The sequence below is a fragment of the Octopus bimaculoides genome, chromosome 2 (genome assembly GCF_046866305.1).
Source record: "Octopus bimaculoides isolate indiv1 chromosome 2, ASM4686630v1, whole genome shotgun sequence".
NCBI lineage: Eukaryota > Metazoa > Mollusca > Cephalopoda > Octopoda > Octopodidae > Octopus > Octopus bimaculoides.
Window position 1 is genome coordinate 203,023 of NC_142929.1, and position 14,465 is coordinate 217,487.

The following is a 14,465-nucleotide window of genomic DNA, read 5'->3' on the forward strand; positions in this document are numbered from 1 at the left end:
AGTGGTTGGCATGAAAAAGAGCATCCAGTTGTAGAAACCAAACCAAAACAGACAACTGGAGCCTGGTGCAGCCCTCCAGCCTTGCCAGTTCCTGTCAAAGTGTCCAACCCATGCCAGCATGGAAAACAGACATAAAATGATAATTTAGATATCATCTTTATATTATTGCTGTAATAGTTTGAGCTTTTCTCAATATTGATATTTATGCACATGCAAAAACAAACGCAATACGTTGTTTGTTGATGCACAAAACGACCTTTAAATAGCTATTCAACCTGTTAAAAATCCCTTTCAAAATCCCGTCTTTAATTATAGGGATGACCTCAGCTAAACAATAATTGTTGTTGTTTAGCTATCTTAGTCTCAAAAGGTAATAGAATCTCTTGCAACCACAATAAAAGCAAGTTTTCTTTCACAATTTTGACAATAATTCAACAAGGATTAACAGACATTCATCGATTAATAATTTTCCCATTTTAATAGCTTTTTCTTGTGAATTTCTTCAGTTATCTTTCCTTTTTTGGTTTTTTATTGTTGTTGCTCTGTTTATCTTTCCTAGATGCAGATACGAATGTAGTTTCTAAAGTCCTTGGTTTGCTATTGAAAATGTCAAAGGATGTACGAAACCCTGTTGGAATGTTAAAGAAAATATCAAGAGACCTCCACAGTAAGCTTGGAGACATTGACAAGGTACGGTTAGCATAGAAATTCTTGTGTAACCCTGCTCAGTTTAACAGGAACAGTATGTTTGAAAGAGTGAAGTAGAATGAAGCCAAGACAGAAATGTATGAGATTGCAGGGAAAGAAGAGTGAATGGATAGATTCCGAAGAGGAGTGAGGAATTGTAGTGTGTGTGTGTAAGAGAGAGAACGCGTATGTAACAGTGAAATAGAAGATGGTTCAAGGTAATAGAATTTGACATAAACATGTGTTTGTGTGTATAGAGACTGAGCGAAATAAAAATTGAGAGAGACTCCATGAAGGATGGACAGTCTCCATAGCCAAATTCTTCTAGACTGAGATAAACAATAACTGTGTGACGTTAGTAGTGTTCAGTGAAATTTTCATTGCAGTTGAAGACTGATGTCAAAATGCTGAACCTTAGAAAGATGAGAGAGGACCACGATATGTGGTGAATTGCTGTACTGAAGAAGACCACCCATCACAACAGAAGTGAAATCCTAAAACTAAGGTGTCACATAAAAAGTACTGTTGTGGGTGCTGGTATCCAGTACACTGTGTAGGGTGGTTAGGGTTAGAAAGGGTATCCAGCCATAGAAACCAAGCCAAAACAGACTATGGGACCTGGTGTGGCCCCTGGGCTTGCCAGTTCCTGCTCACCTCATACCAGCATGGAAAACAGACATTAAATGTTAATGATGGGGAGGAGGCAGTGGAGTTGGGTGGTTCACGGAAAGATGAGAGCACATCTCTGACATTTCTTCTCCATTCAGATATCAGCTGACAAGGGCAAGAATATTTTCTGGTTATCTTGAAGAGAAGGGATATAGTCCTAGTATTTTTGTGAAGGGAGATCTGGATGATAATAGAGCCCGACATTTGTTTAGTATTGGTGTGGCATAACATGGATCTTTAAATGAGAACAATCTGGTCACTATTTATAAAGCTCCTAACACCAAGATGGTCTTTTATAAATAGTGACTAGATTGTTTTCACCTGAAAATCTATGAATTTGTTAATAGTGTTTATTGTTAGTAATATAACTTTGCAATTTATTAGGTGAATGTTTAAGTAATGAAATCTATGAACTTTTATTTCAATTTTGTAATCAAAGCTTGGAGTTTTTCTCTGATGTTTTATGAAATAACAAAAAATGGTGACATGGTATGAACATATGGTTGACTGATAAATACTGAGAGGGAAGGCGGTTGTAATGCTGACCAAGGAAGGGGTCAGCATCGCAGATGAAGACTAAGGAAAAAAGGAGTGAGATCAAATTTGATGCTGGAGTATGCAGACAAATTGGCAAAAGATTATTACCATACTTCGGACTATCAACTGTTTTTTCTGTTTTATATAGAAATTCTTTCATCATTAAACAAAAAAAAAAAATACTAGATAAATCATGTAAATTATATTAATGTGAAAATATAACTCAACACACAGCTAATGCATTTTGGTAACAAACACAGAAGCTCGGCGGCGGGAGGGGGACATGTTTATATCTTATTGGGTGTCATTAGAGACATATAGTCAGACTTGCTAAGGGAGATAACTCAATTGGAACAATTACAGGAATTTAGATAATTCAGGGGAAGTGAAGATGTATTGAATGTCATTTGCAAATTTTCAATGGCTTGTTTCTTTCTAGGAATACGAAGTTGAAGAACACAGCTACTATGGTACCATTACTAGCCAAACTTCTAGTTCCGTGTTAAGTCTAGTTTTGGCTCATGTCTCAAATGGTCTTGATGAAATAAACTGGATTCTCCAGAAGATGAAAATGGAGTTGTATGGTAGCAAGGACGACACAGTTACAGGTGACACAGCTCACTACTTTATTAATGTGTGTGTGTGTGTGTGTGATGCACTTGAATCTGAAACAGAAGTTGCCTATAGTTAGAATTCAATAAGTTTTGTTGTTTCACTTGTCCCTCTGTCGCTTGTCCCTCTGTCACTTGTCCTTCTGTCACTTGTCCCTCTGTCACTTGTCCTTCTGTCACTTGTCCCTCTGTCACTTGTCCTTCTGTCACTTATCCCTCTGTCACTTGTCCCTCTGTCGCTTGTCTCTCTGTCGCTTGTCCCTCTGTCGCTTGTCCTTCTGTCGCTTGTCCCTCTGTCGCTTGTCCCTCTGTCGCTTGTCCCTCTGTCGCTTGTCCCTCTGTCGCTTGTCCTTCTGTCACTTATCCCTCTGTCACTTGTCCCTCTGTCGCTTGTCCTTCTGTCACTTGTCCCTCTGTCGCTTGTCCCTCTGTCGCTTGTCCCTCTGTCGCTTGTCCCTCTGTCGCTTGTCCCTCTGTCGCTTGTCCCTCTGTCACTTGTCCCTCTGTCACTTGTCCCTCTGTCACTTGTCCCTCTGTCACTTGTCCTTCTGTTGCTTGTCCCTCTGTCGCTTGTCCCTCTGTCGCTTGTCCCTCTGTCGCTTGTCCTTCTGTCGCTTGTCCCTCTTTCACTTGTCCCTCTGTCATTTGTCCTTCTGTCACTTGTCCTTCTGTCACTCATCCCTCTATCATTTATCTCTCTTCCATCCATAGCAAGGCATAGGGATCATATCAGAGCTGTACATATCCCTTCCTCTCTACAACTACACCTGTTTCCAGTCATTACCTTCTTCCCATCCTGGGCCACTTGTTATTGGCAGCCATCCCTTACTGCTTATCCACCCCTATTACTATCCCTCACCCTCTCCTTTCCCCTACTTCTTTCTACTGCCCTCTCATCACAGTTATTGTCGATGGGAGATCAAACCCCCTACACAATGTACACACACACACGCTACTCTTATACAGAATACACACACCTGCACACTCACATTTATCATTTAACATCCATGTTCCACGCAATTAAATGATAAGTGAGTGTACATGCGTGTTTGTGTACCCCTCGTACAGAGCAGAAAAGTGTTCAGACCGCATTCCTTGGTGAAGCGGATTGGCTTGCAAGAATCCAGTATCAATGCCACACAAATGCACTTGTGCCAATGGCATATTAGAAGCACTCAGTGCACACACTGTAAAGTGGTTGGCATTAGGAAGGGCATCCATCAGTAGAAACCAAACCAAATCAGACTGGAACCTGGTGCAGCCCTCCAGCTTGTCAGCTTTGGTCAAACCATCTAACCCATACCAGCATGGAAAACAGACGTTAAAGAATGATGATGACATGTGTATAGATATAAATACCTGGAACTACCCTGAACCAAACATAACTGGCTTGTTTCTCTTTTTCAGCAAGTTGCCATTATTTTAAGGTACTTAGAACAAAAGGGTGAGAGATAAGAGAGAAAAATAGCCTTAATGCTTAAAATAGTTTGGTTGTTTCAAGTGTCGTCAAAACACCAATGAAAATCCTATTCTTTCTCGATTATGTTTAACCGTAAACTCTGGGTTCCTTGTTATTCAATCAGCTACTTATGACTTTCCTATTAATGGAATACACTAACTATTTTCTAATATGTCTGATGCAGTGAAATTCATTAATTTCTCCTCACATTTTTAATTCTCTTATTTTTAGATTCCAGCAGCCAATTACCCAGTCACCATGAGGACATCTTGTCAGTGGTCTGTACACGACTGGCATCTCTTGTGGCTGCATTTCATGAATTAGTTCAAACATCCATACCAAACTGGTCCAGTTGTGAACAGTTTATCAAGCAATTAACGAACCTCTACTCTACATTTTGCCAATACATTAAATATGTAAGTAGCTCGTATTTTCCTATGTCATATGGTGAATCTGATAAGCTGTTTCCATAAAAAGAGTGACATTGTTTCCATGTGATTCAGGCATGTCAGATGTGTTCTCAAGCTGTATCTCTGTATATTAGCACTGCAAGCCAATCTATGTATATTAGCACTGCAAGCCAATCTCTGTATATTAGCACTGCAAGCCAATCTCTGTATAGTAGCACTGCAAGCCAATCTATGTATATTAGCACTGCAAGCCAAGTAAAAGCTAATCAATTGTTTACAGTAACAAGTTGTCACTGACATTTAAGTGCTATCAGATATTTCAGCTGTAGAAACTCTGCCAAATTAGACTGGAGCCTGGTGTTGCCATCCAGTTTCACCAGTCCTCAGTCAAATCGTCCAACCCATGCTAGCATGGAAAGCGGACGTTAAACGATGATGATGATGATGATGATGATGAAAGGTTTTGCAATATTTTAGTGGCTCTTTTGCTTTATTACAAGAAAAGCGTTTGGTGCCATGCTGATACCAGTTCTTGTCTTTCAAGCGAAAGAACTCTTTCACTGAAGCTTCCACCTACTTTTGGTTGATGAAAGTGAGCCATGGATCAGACCAAGTAATAAACCAAGGGAGCTATGTCTGGATTATAGGCTGACTGCGGCATCAGTTCAATTTCCTTAAGCTCCCGCACTCATTTCAGCAGTATAAGGCCTTGCATTGTCTTGTTACATGAAGAGTTCCCTTTCTGTTTTTTTTTTTTTATCACACAATGGCATAAATTTGCTCCAGCTGTTCGGAGTATAGGTTGGCATTAATGATTTCAACCATTTGAATGCAGTTCTCAAAGTGAATTATCCCTTCATCATTGCACTAGAGGCAGTGCATCTTCTTGTGTTCAAAACGTCCGTGTTTGGCATCAGGTTCCAATAGCTGACTACTTATGCATATTAGGATTGTGGAAAAAGATCTCCCTTGGATTATCACTTGTTCTGATCCATGACTCCTTATTGCACGTGCAACCCTTCATCATCCAAGAGGAGGCGGAAGCTTCAGTGAAGGAGTTCTTCACCTCAAAGGACAAGAACTGGTATCAGTGAGGGATCAAAGAACTGGCAGAAAGGTGACCTTAAATTGTGCAACACGGTGGCCCCTACTTCGAATTCTAGGCTGCTTTTATTGTAACTTGATGAATAAAATAAGTTAGCAAAATGTTGCAAAACTTTTGACTCGACACAATATTACAGAGTTCGTTGTCTTAGTTCTGGACACATTTTCAGTGATGAGATACAAACTGGGAAACTGTTGTCTGTGACTCTGTAAACTTAGCCACCATTTCCACTGTCTTCTAATACAATGGTTTTATGGAGTTTAGTTTTGGTTTATTCAACTGTGGGTTCAAATCCTATCAGGATTGACTTACCTCCTTCTGGCAAGAAAGTACATTTAATAAATCACTCCCCAGTAATATACTAATTTTTATTCAATCAACCATATTTCTTGCCTCAAACTTGTGTTTAAGTAAAAAAAAAAAAAAGATCCAACCTCAGTCCTATGAAATATTGAACCAGATACCATAGAATATTTAAACAAGCCTCTTTCTTAATCTGTACCATTGCAACTGCCATTGTGGATATGTTTTTGTATGGGGTGGGGGTAATATTAATGTTGTGAGTGATCTTTATGACATGAAGATCTAGCTCTGTATAACCCTGGGTGTTGGCTGCAGTAGATGGAAACAGATAATGAAAACAATTTCCAAGGTTTTATGCAAGAGATTGGGCCATGATAGAGGTGGATAATGTGTAAGGTAACCTATAATTCTCCTGGATTTATTCAAGGGATCAGGTTAAGTTGAGCAAAGGGACAATATGGTGTTCATTGTTACATAAAAACCATTCAGTTTATTGAAGTTTGTACTGATGTGTGTGTGTAGTTCATGATGGTCTCCTTACTTGGATGGGAGAAATAGCAGTTGCTGGTCAATGTTGTAATGGTGACAGACCAACATGAAATAGTTAATCTCTTGTCACCAGCATTGTGTGTGTGTGGCTAAGGCACTTAATTCGTCATGGCTCAGTTCACTTAACTGTAAATAAGTTCTGTAATTCACCGTTGCTCTTTGTGTTTTTATTGAAATTGTGACCACAGTCCAGTTGCTCCCACATTGGAACTTCTGTGCCTGCATGAATCCATTTGCCAACTGGTCCCTTGTGTCAGTGATTACAATTGATGGGCTCCCACTGACCAGTAACGAAGGTTGACTTCATTACTGCTTTCCCCTCCTTTAATATTCTTCATTTATTTGTGCACATTTGATCTTGTCAATGATATCATCACCTGTAGATCTTTGTGGATGTTTGACAGCCGGCATCCCTCCTTTGTCATGGAAAGTGGACGTTAAATGACAACGATGATGATGATGCCATGTATCTTGGGCAAGTTCAGACCAAACCATGCCTTGTGAGTAAAGTTGCAAAGACAGAAACTATATAGAAAATGAATAAAGGATTCTTTTGATGATTTGGCAGACCTGGTTGAAGAGCAGAGATAAAAGTTGCTGTTGTATTTTCCAAGAGTAGTCTATGCATAAGTGTCTTATTGCATATCCTATCTACTTTGATCACTTTATCAATTCCTCTGCTAAAAGGATGCCCACCCACCACCACCACCACACTATTACCTTCCTAGAAGATTTTGTGAGGAACCCGGCTATGGCTCTACTCCATCTTGCTTTTTGCAGCACACATCTGCATGCTTCTATTCTAGCATTTCAACAATCTCACCAGAGCAACCTTTCATTGTGCCAATGCTGACTGTGACTGTTGTCCTAAAGTTGTGACCTTGATAGAAAGAGCAAGTAGGGAGCTGGGCATGATGGGGTGAGGGGGCAGCGGCTTCCAAGTTCTGGAAGAAAAAAGGCTTGTTGGAATGTTTGCCTGTGGGCAAGCTCCCTCTTACACATTACCAGATATACAAATATTACAGCCACAAACACAAACTTCAATCACTTACCTCATTTCAATGTGTTTTGCTGTGCTAAGTCTTCCCTAGCATTGTGTATTGCTAATTGAAAGTCTTTTGTCATCTCTCCCAAATGCAGCATCTGATGGAGGAGATGATAAAGGGTCATTTCTTGATTATTATATATATTAATATATTGTGCTAAAAGAATGGCTTTTTTGCTTCTGTTAACAGTATTTGCAGGCATACAACTTGAAAGTTGGCCATTTAACACAACTGACTGAGAAACTAGTAAAACTTATCGGAACTCAATTAACTCCTCAAGTCTATGTCTTTATAACTTACATTCAGGTCAGTATAATTCATTGAAATCACTTTTCTCTGTCATTTATTCTTACTTTTTATAACTAGTGTTGTGATCATTGTCATTGTTTTACATCTATTTGCACCATACAGCTAGGATCTGGACAAATGTCTCACCAACTGTCCTGTCCCTTTGTCATGGTTTCTACATTCCCACTGGTTGGCATTAGGAAGGACATTCAGCCTTAGAAACCATACCAAAGCCGACAGTATAGCTAGGCACAGTCCTTTGTCAAGCCATCCAACCCATGCCAATATAGAAAACAGATGTTAGATGGTGCACACCCACACAAATTCCTGGAACTACTTTGAACCAGATATTGTGTCTTATCACCAGCCTTTTTACAAACTGGATGCATTTAATTGTGCCACTAATAGCTTTTTCATCATCATCATCATCATCATCGTTTAACGTCCGCTTTCCATGCTAGCATGGGTTGGACGATTTGACTGAGGACTGGTGAAACCGGATGGCAACACCAGGCTCCAGTCTGATTTGGCAGAGTTTCTACAGCTGGATGCCCTTCCTAACGCCAACCACTCAGAGAGTGTAGTGGGTGCTTTTACGTGTCACCCGCACGAAAACGGCCACGCTCGAAATGGTGTCTTTTATGTGCCACCCGCACAAGCCAGTCCAGGGGCACTGGCAACGATCTCGCTCGAAAATCCTACAGGAGCCAGTCAGGCGGTACTGGCAACGGCCACGCTCAAAATGGTGCATCTCATGTGCCACCCGCACAAGAACCAGTCCAGGGGCACTGGCAACGATCTTACTTGGCTTGCCGGGTCTTCTCACGCACAGCCCATTTCCAAAGGTCTCGGTCCGTAGTCATCGCCTCGGTGAGGCCCAATGTACGAAGGTCTTGCCTCACCACCTCAGCCCAGGTCTTCCTGGGCCTACCTCTTCCACGGGTTCCCTCAACTGTTAGGGTGTGGCACTTTTTCACGCAGCTATCCTCCTCCATTCTCACCACATGTCCATACCAGCGCAATCGTCTCTCTTGCACGCCACAACTGATGCTTCTAATGTTCAGCTTTTCTCTCAAGATACTTACACTCTGACGGGTATTCACATTGACATTACACATCCAACGGAGCATACTGGCTTCATTCCTTGCGAGCTTACGTATGTCCTCAGCAGTTACAGCCCATGTTTCACTGCCATGTAGCATGGTTGTTCGTACGCATGCGTCATACAGTCTGCCTTTTACTCTGAGTGAGAGTCCCTTTGTCGCCAGCAGGGGTAAGAGCTCTCTAAACTTTGCCCAGGCTATTCTTATTCTAGCAGCTACACTTTCAGCGCACCCACCCCCACTACTAACTTGGTCGCCCAGATAGCGGAAGCTATCGACTACCTCTAGTTTTTCACCCTGGAATGAGATAGAAGTTGTTTCCTGTTTGTTTGCAGTCTTTATTGCACCTGAACATCTGCCACAAACAAAAACTAACTTGCTAGTTAACCTGCCTTTGATGTTGCTGCACCTCTTATGTGTCCATAGCTTGCACCGGGTACATCTTATAGAGTTACTACCTACTCCTTTTCTACATACTGAGCAGGGCCATCTACCTGAAGGGGTTTGTGTTTTATCTACCTTCCTACTTATTAGGATTTTGGTTTTAGCTAGGTTGACTCTAAGGCCCTTCAATTCTAGACCTTGCTTCCACACCTGAAACTTCTCCTCTAGTTCTGATAGTGACTCCGCAATTAGGGCAAGGTCATCAGCATAGAGGAGCTCCCAGGGGCAACCTGTCTTGAACTCCTCTGTGATTGCCTGGAGGACTATGGTAAATAATAGGGGGCTGAGGACGGAACCTTGGTGGACCCCTACCTCTACCCGGAATTCATTGCTGTACTCATTTCCAACCCTCACCTTACTGGCCGCATCTCTGTACATGGCTCGCACAGCTCTCACTAGCCATTCTTCTATCCCAAGTTTCCTCATTGACCACCAGATAAGGGATCGGGGGACCCTGTCAAAGGCTTTCTCCATGTCAACGAAAGCCAGGTACAGAGGTTTATCCTTGGCTAGGTATTTCTCTTGCAACTGTCTCACTAGAAATAAGGCATCAGTAGTGCTTTTACCTGGCACGAACCCAAACTGCATCTCATCTAAATTGATTCGCTCCCTAATTAGTTGGGCTATGACCCTCTCTGTAACTTTCATAACCTGATCTAACAGCTTGATGCCTCTGTAATTATTTGTATCTAAAGCGTCCCCTTTACCTTTGTAGCAGTTGACTATGATGCTGCTACACCAGTCATAGGGTATGACTCCTTCGTGTATCACCTGGTTCGTAATACGGGTGACTAGGCTATAGCCAACACTGCCAGATATTTTGAGCATCTCTGCAGTGATTCCTGATGGGCCGGGGGCTTTCCCGGTCTTCATACTCTTAATTGCTTTATCTACCCTGGTACTATCAACTCGGATAGCTGGTCCCTCTATTGGGTCGACATAAGGCAGGCTCTCTTTCTCCCATTCATTCTCTTTATTAAGCAATCTATCGTAGTGGCATCTCCAGACCTCTTTCTTTGCATCCTCATTTAATGCAAGCGTACCATCATCCATGCGAACACATTTCTCTCCTACAACATCACTATTCTCTCTCCTACACTGTCTTGCAACCCGAAATACCTCGAGTCTTTGGTCCTCACGGCGCAGAACATTGGCAAATCTTTCCTTATCTGCTTCCCCTCTGGCTAAATAAACCTGTCGCCTAGCCTCCCTTCTGGCACATTGGTACAATTCCCTGCTACCACCGTTCTTCCAGTCCTTCCAAGCTTGTTTCTTTTGTCTAATAGCCCTGTCTACCTCCTTGTTCCACCACCACGTTACTCTGGGTTGGGAGGGGACCTTACACCACCCACAAATCTGGTCGGTGGCTTTCAACAGGTTGTCCCGCAGAAATCTCCAATTGTCTTCCACGTTGTATGATGCTATATCCCCTTCTATTTCGTTAAATGCTTCAAGTAACTTGTCTCTAAGTCTCTGTCCGTTTGCAGGGTCTTTAAGCTTCCACACCCTTCTTCTCCAAGCCTGTCTAATTCTGGGCACCCATTTTGCCTTGATCCCAAAGTCGCTAACTACTAATCTATGTTGTGGGGTACATTCTTCGCCAGGGTAGGTTTTGGCATTTATAAGCCGCCCTCTTTCCCTATTTCTGGCGAGGATGTAGTCGATTTGGCTAGAGTGTCTGCCGGAGCGGTAGGTGACTAGGTGACTGGCAGGTTTCCTGAAGTTGGTATTGCAGACCATAAGATTGGTTGCATCACAGAACTCCAGCAGTCTGGTTCCCTCCTCGTTGCGGGAACCGAAGCCATAGCCTCCATGTATGCCATGGAAGCCCCCAGCACGACGTCCGACATGACCGTTGAAGTCTCCAGCCACAAAGAGAAGGTCCCTGTCACTCGTCGACGAGGTAGTTTGCAAGAGGGTGTCATAGAATTGGTCTTTCAGACCATCTGGTAGCCCAGGTTGAGGTGCATAGGCTGAGATGACAGTAGCTAATCTATGATGAAGCACTAGTCTGATCTTAAGTACTCTGTCACTTACTCTAACGACCTCGATTACCTTATCCACCCATTTCTCCGCTAGAAGTATTCCTACGCCCCCGACCCCGTCAGTGTTCCCTGCCCAGAAAATCTTGTACCTGTGTTCTTTGCCTGTGAGGAACCTTGCAGAACCTCCTCTCCATCTTACTTCCTGGATGCAGCACATATCTACGCATCTCCGTTCAAGCATCTCAACAATTTCACCAGATCTACCTTTCAGCGTGCCGACGTTGAGAGTGCCAATCCTAACAGTATGGGTGTTGGGGGTGTGGGCCTGTAGCCTGGGAAGAGGAAAAGCAGTGTCGTGTACCTGAAAAGAAAACTTGCAATTGGAAGAATTCATAAGCAAAACATTACCTACAACCTGCAAACATTTCTCAACCTTAATGCGCTACCCAAAGGTAGGGGAGAGGATGGCCAAGGCCACTAGATGGGTTCCGGGAGACAGCCGAGGTTGACAGGATGACAAAGGGATGAACTTCCGGTGGAGGGGGCGGGATGGCAGAGGAATGAACTTCCGGTGGAGGGGGTGGGATGACAGAGGAATGAAACTTCCGGTAGAGGGGGTGGGATGACAGAGGAATGAACTTCCGGTGGAGGGGGTGGGAGGGCGGGTTACCGCCAGCGAGTAGAGAGGGCTCTTAATTGTAGATTTTAAATATTTGAGAGACAACAATGCATAAATCGTAATTTTTTCTCGGTTTTTATTTATTTATTCTTCCACAGATGTGCTGCCTCTGTTGCACAATGTTACATAATCCTTGTTCTTGTTCTCACACTTATACATATCTATACATCTCCTCATCTCTGCTTTGTATCCATTTTCTATGCTGGCATGGGATAGACAGATCATTACTGTTTTCGTAGAAGAATCAAGAGAACCAGATCTTGCTTAGAAGTTTCATTTTGGTTTGGTTTCCCCAGCTGCATGCACTTTCTAACACCAACCACTTTACAGAATGTACTAACTGTATTCATAACACCAGAAAAAAAGGCGTTTGTTGTGTTTCTAAGCAGACCAAAGGAGCCTTTCAACTAAACACATAACACAGTGCACCACTGTTTATCTCTTTGCAGCTCCTTTTAAGATTTCTAACCCTCTCTTCTAAATCTGAGCAGCCATGTAACCCCCTCTTTAAGAACCTGCTCTGTCTCCTTCTCATGTACTACTCCTTGTTGTCTAGCATAAAGCTGTCCTACCCCTTTCGATATTCATAGTTTTGTGAGCTGCATGGCAACCTCATTGGTGTTGGTGACACTGTAAAGTGGTTGGCATTAAGAAGAGCATCCAGCTATAGAAACCATGCTAAAGCACTCTTTGGATCCATCAGATCCTGTCAAACCATTCAACCAGCCTGCAACATAGACATTAAACGATGAGGATATATATGTCATCATCATCATCATCATTCAATGTCCATTTTCTGGATGGTTTGACTGGTGCTGGCAACCGCACGACTGCACCAGGCTCTGTTGTCGGTTTTGGTATGATTTCTATGGCTGGATGCCCTTCCTAATATCAACCACTCCACAGAGTGTACTGGGTGCTTTTCACATGGCACCAGCACTGGTGGGGTTCACCAAGTAACTTGCAAGAGAAAAAAAAACCCTTTAACTGGGGGGTGGGGTGTAGTATTGAGGGAGATGGCTTTGTGCCAGTTGATTGGTGAGAAGTTAAAAAGTATAATAGGATAGAAATTGGCATTTTGCTGCAGGGAAGGTAGATGTCTACCCCAGGTGAGAAGAGAAAAATGATGGTGGAGATGTATCAGGACATAACGTTGAAGTGCAGTGGGTGGGGTGAATATAAGTGAAGTGGTACAGAGTATTGACCAGGTTGAGTGGGCAAGGAAGATAGAGGAGGAGGAAGTTTCATAAGAGTGTGGGGAGAGATGGAGTAGAGTTGACTGTAGCTAGTGATGGTCAGCAATGTAGGAGTGGCTCAAGGGTGCCACGGTAGATATGTGAGGGCATTGCAAGTGATAGCAGACAAGAGAGGAATTAAGGATGGAGTATAACAGCAGAGAGAGCAATCACTGAATGCTTTGTGTCTTCCTCTTCTACAAGTCTCATCCACTTCAAGCAATCAACACTTCCATATGCAACTGTCCCTGTCCCCATACATCACATGACCAAACCCTAACAGTCTTCATTCTTCCACACACCACATCTGATTCCTCTTATCCCTAATTTTTTCTCTCAATACATTTGCACTTTGTTGTGCATGCATGCTAACATTGCACATCCAGTGGAGCCTAGAAGCTTCATTGCTCTCTAGTCTTCACACATGTCCTCTGCATTCAGGGCCCATATCTCATTACCATGTAGCATCTCTGTACGTACACAAGCATCATGCAATCTGCCTTTCACTTGGTGGGAGTAGGAGAGAGGCCTTTTGCTAATAGTTCTTTGAATTTTCTCCATCTTATTCTAACAACTACACTTTCAGGACATCCTCCTCCGCTGCCAATTAACTCTTCTAACAGAAACTACCCATTACCTCTAAGGAGCCTCAATGGTATTTGAGAAAATCAATTTCTTGTGAAGCCTTAGACTTTATGGCAGCTCTGCATCGTCCACATACAAACGCTACATTCTGTGTTGACCCTCCAGTGTAAGCAATGGGCACACAAGGGGTGCAGTGGGATAACAGGAAGGTCAACATAGGAAGTGGCATGTGTGTGTGTGGAAGATGCACAGTTGCTATGAAGTCTAAGGTCACACAGAGGTAGTGAATAGTTTCTGTTACCTAAAAAAGTTAATTAGTAGTGGAGGAAGATGTTCTGAAAGTGTAGTTGCCAGAATAAATGATATCTGTTCTGTTATTACCTCACTTATTCTCACACACCCCCAATGTCCTTGAGGGGATTACCCTGACACATCATCACCTTTCTCTTTCTCTTCCAAGTCGGGTATCCATGTATATTACCCAACAGTGAAACCCCTACATCTGTCCCTGTACAAATCTTAAATATCTCAACTGGCACAAAGCTACACCCCCCTCAATACTACCCCACCTCCCAGTTGAGGGATTTTTATCGCTTGGTATTGATACCACATAAAAAGTACCTAGTACACTCTATAAAGTGGTTGGCATGTTAGGAAAGGCATCTCACTTTGTAGAAGCCAAGCCAAAACAGACTATGGAACCTGGTGTGGCTCACGGCTTTGCCAGTTCCTGTCAAACCATCCAACCCATGCCAGCATGGAAAACAGAC

General features: G+C 42.7%; 1 protein-coding gene across 2 annotated transcripts in view; it reads left to right on the top strand.

Moving 5' to 3' along the window:
* Nucleotides 1-14,465, top strand: part of LOC106870749 (Fanconi anemia group I protein) — a 103,596-nt gene that overhangs the window by 83,642 nt on the left and 5,489 nt on the right. For both annotated transcript variants that reach the window (XM_014916943.3, XM_014916944.3), the window contains exons 26-29: nucleotides 560-690; nucleotides 2,333-2,501; nucleotides 4,195-4,379; nucleotides 7,566-7,682. In XM_014916943.3, the coding sequence (XP_014772429.1) occupies nucleotides 560-690; nucleotides 2,333-2,501; nucleotides 4,195-4,379; nucleotides 7,566-7,682 (602 nt within the window). The remainder of the gene's footprint in view (nucleotides 1-559; nucleotides 691-2,332; nucleotides 2,502-4,194; nucleotides 4,380-7,565; nucleotides 7,683-14,465) is intronic.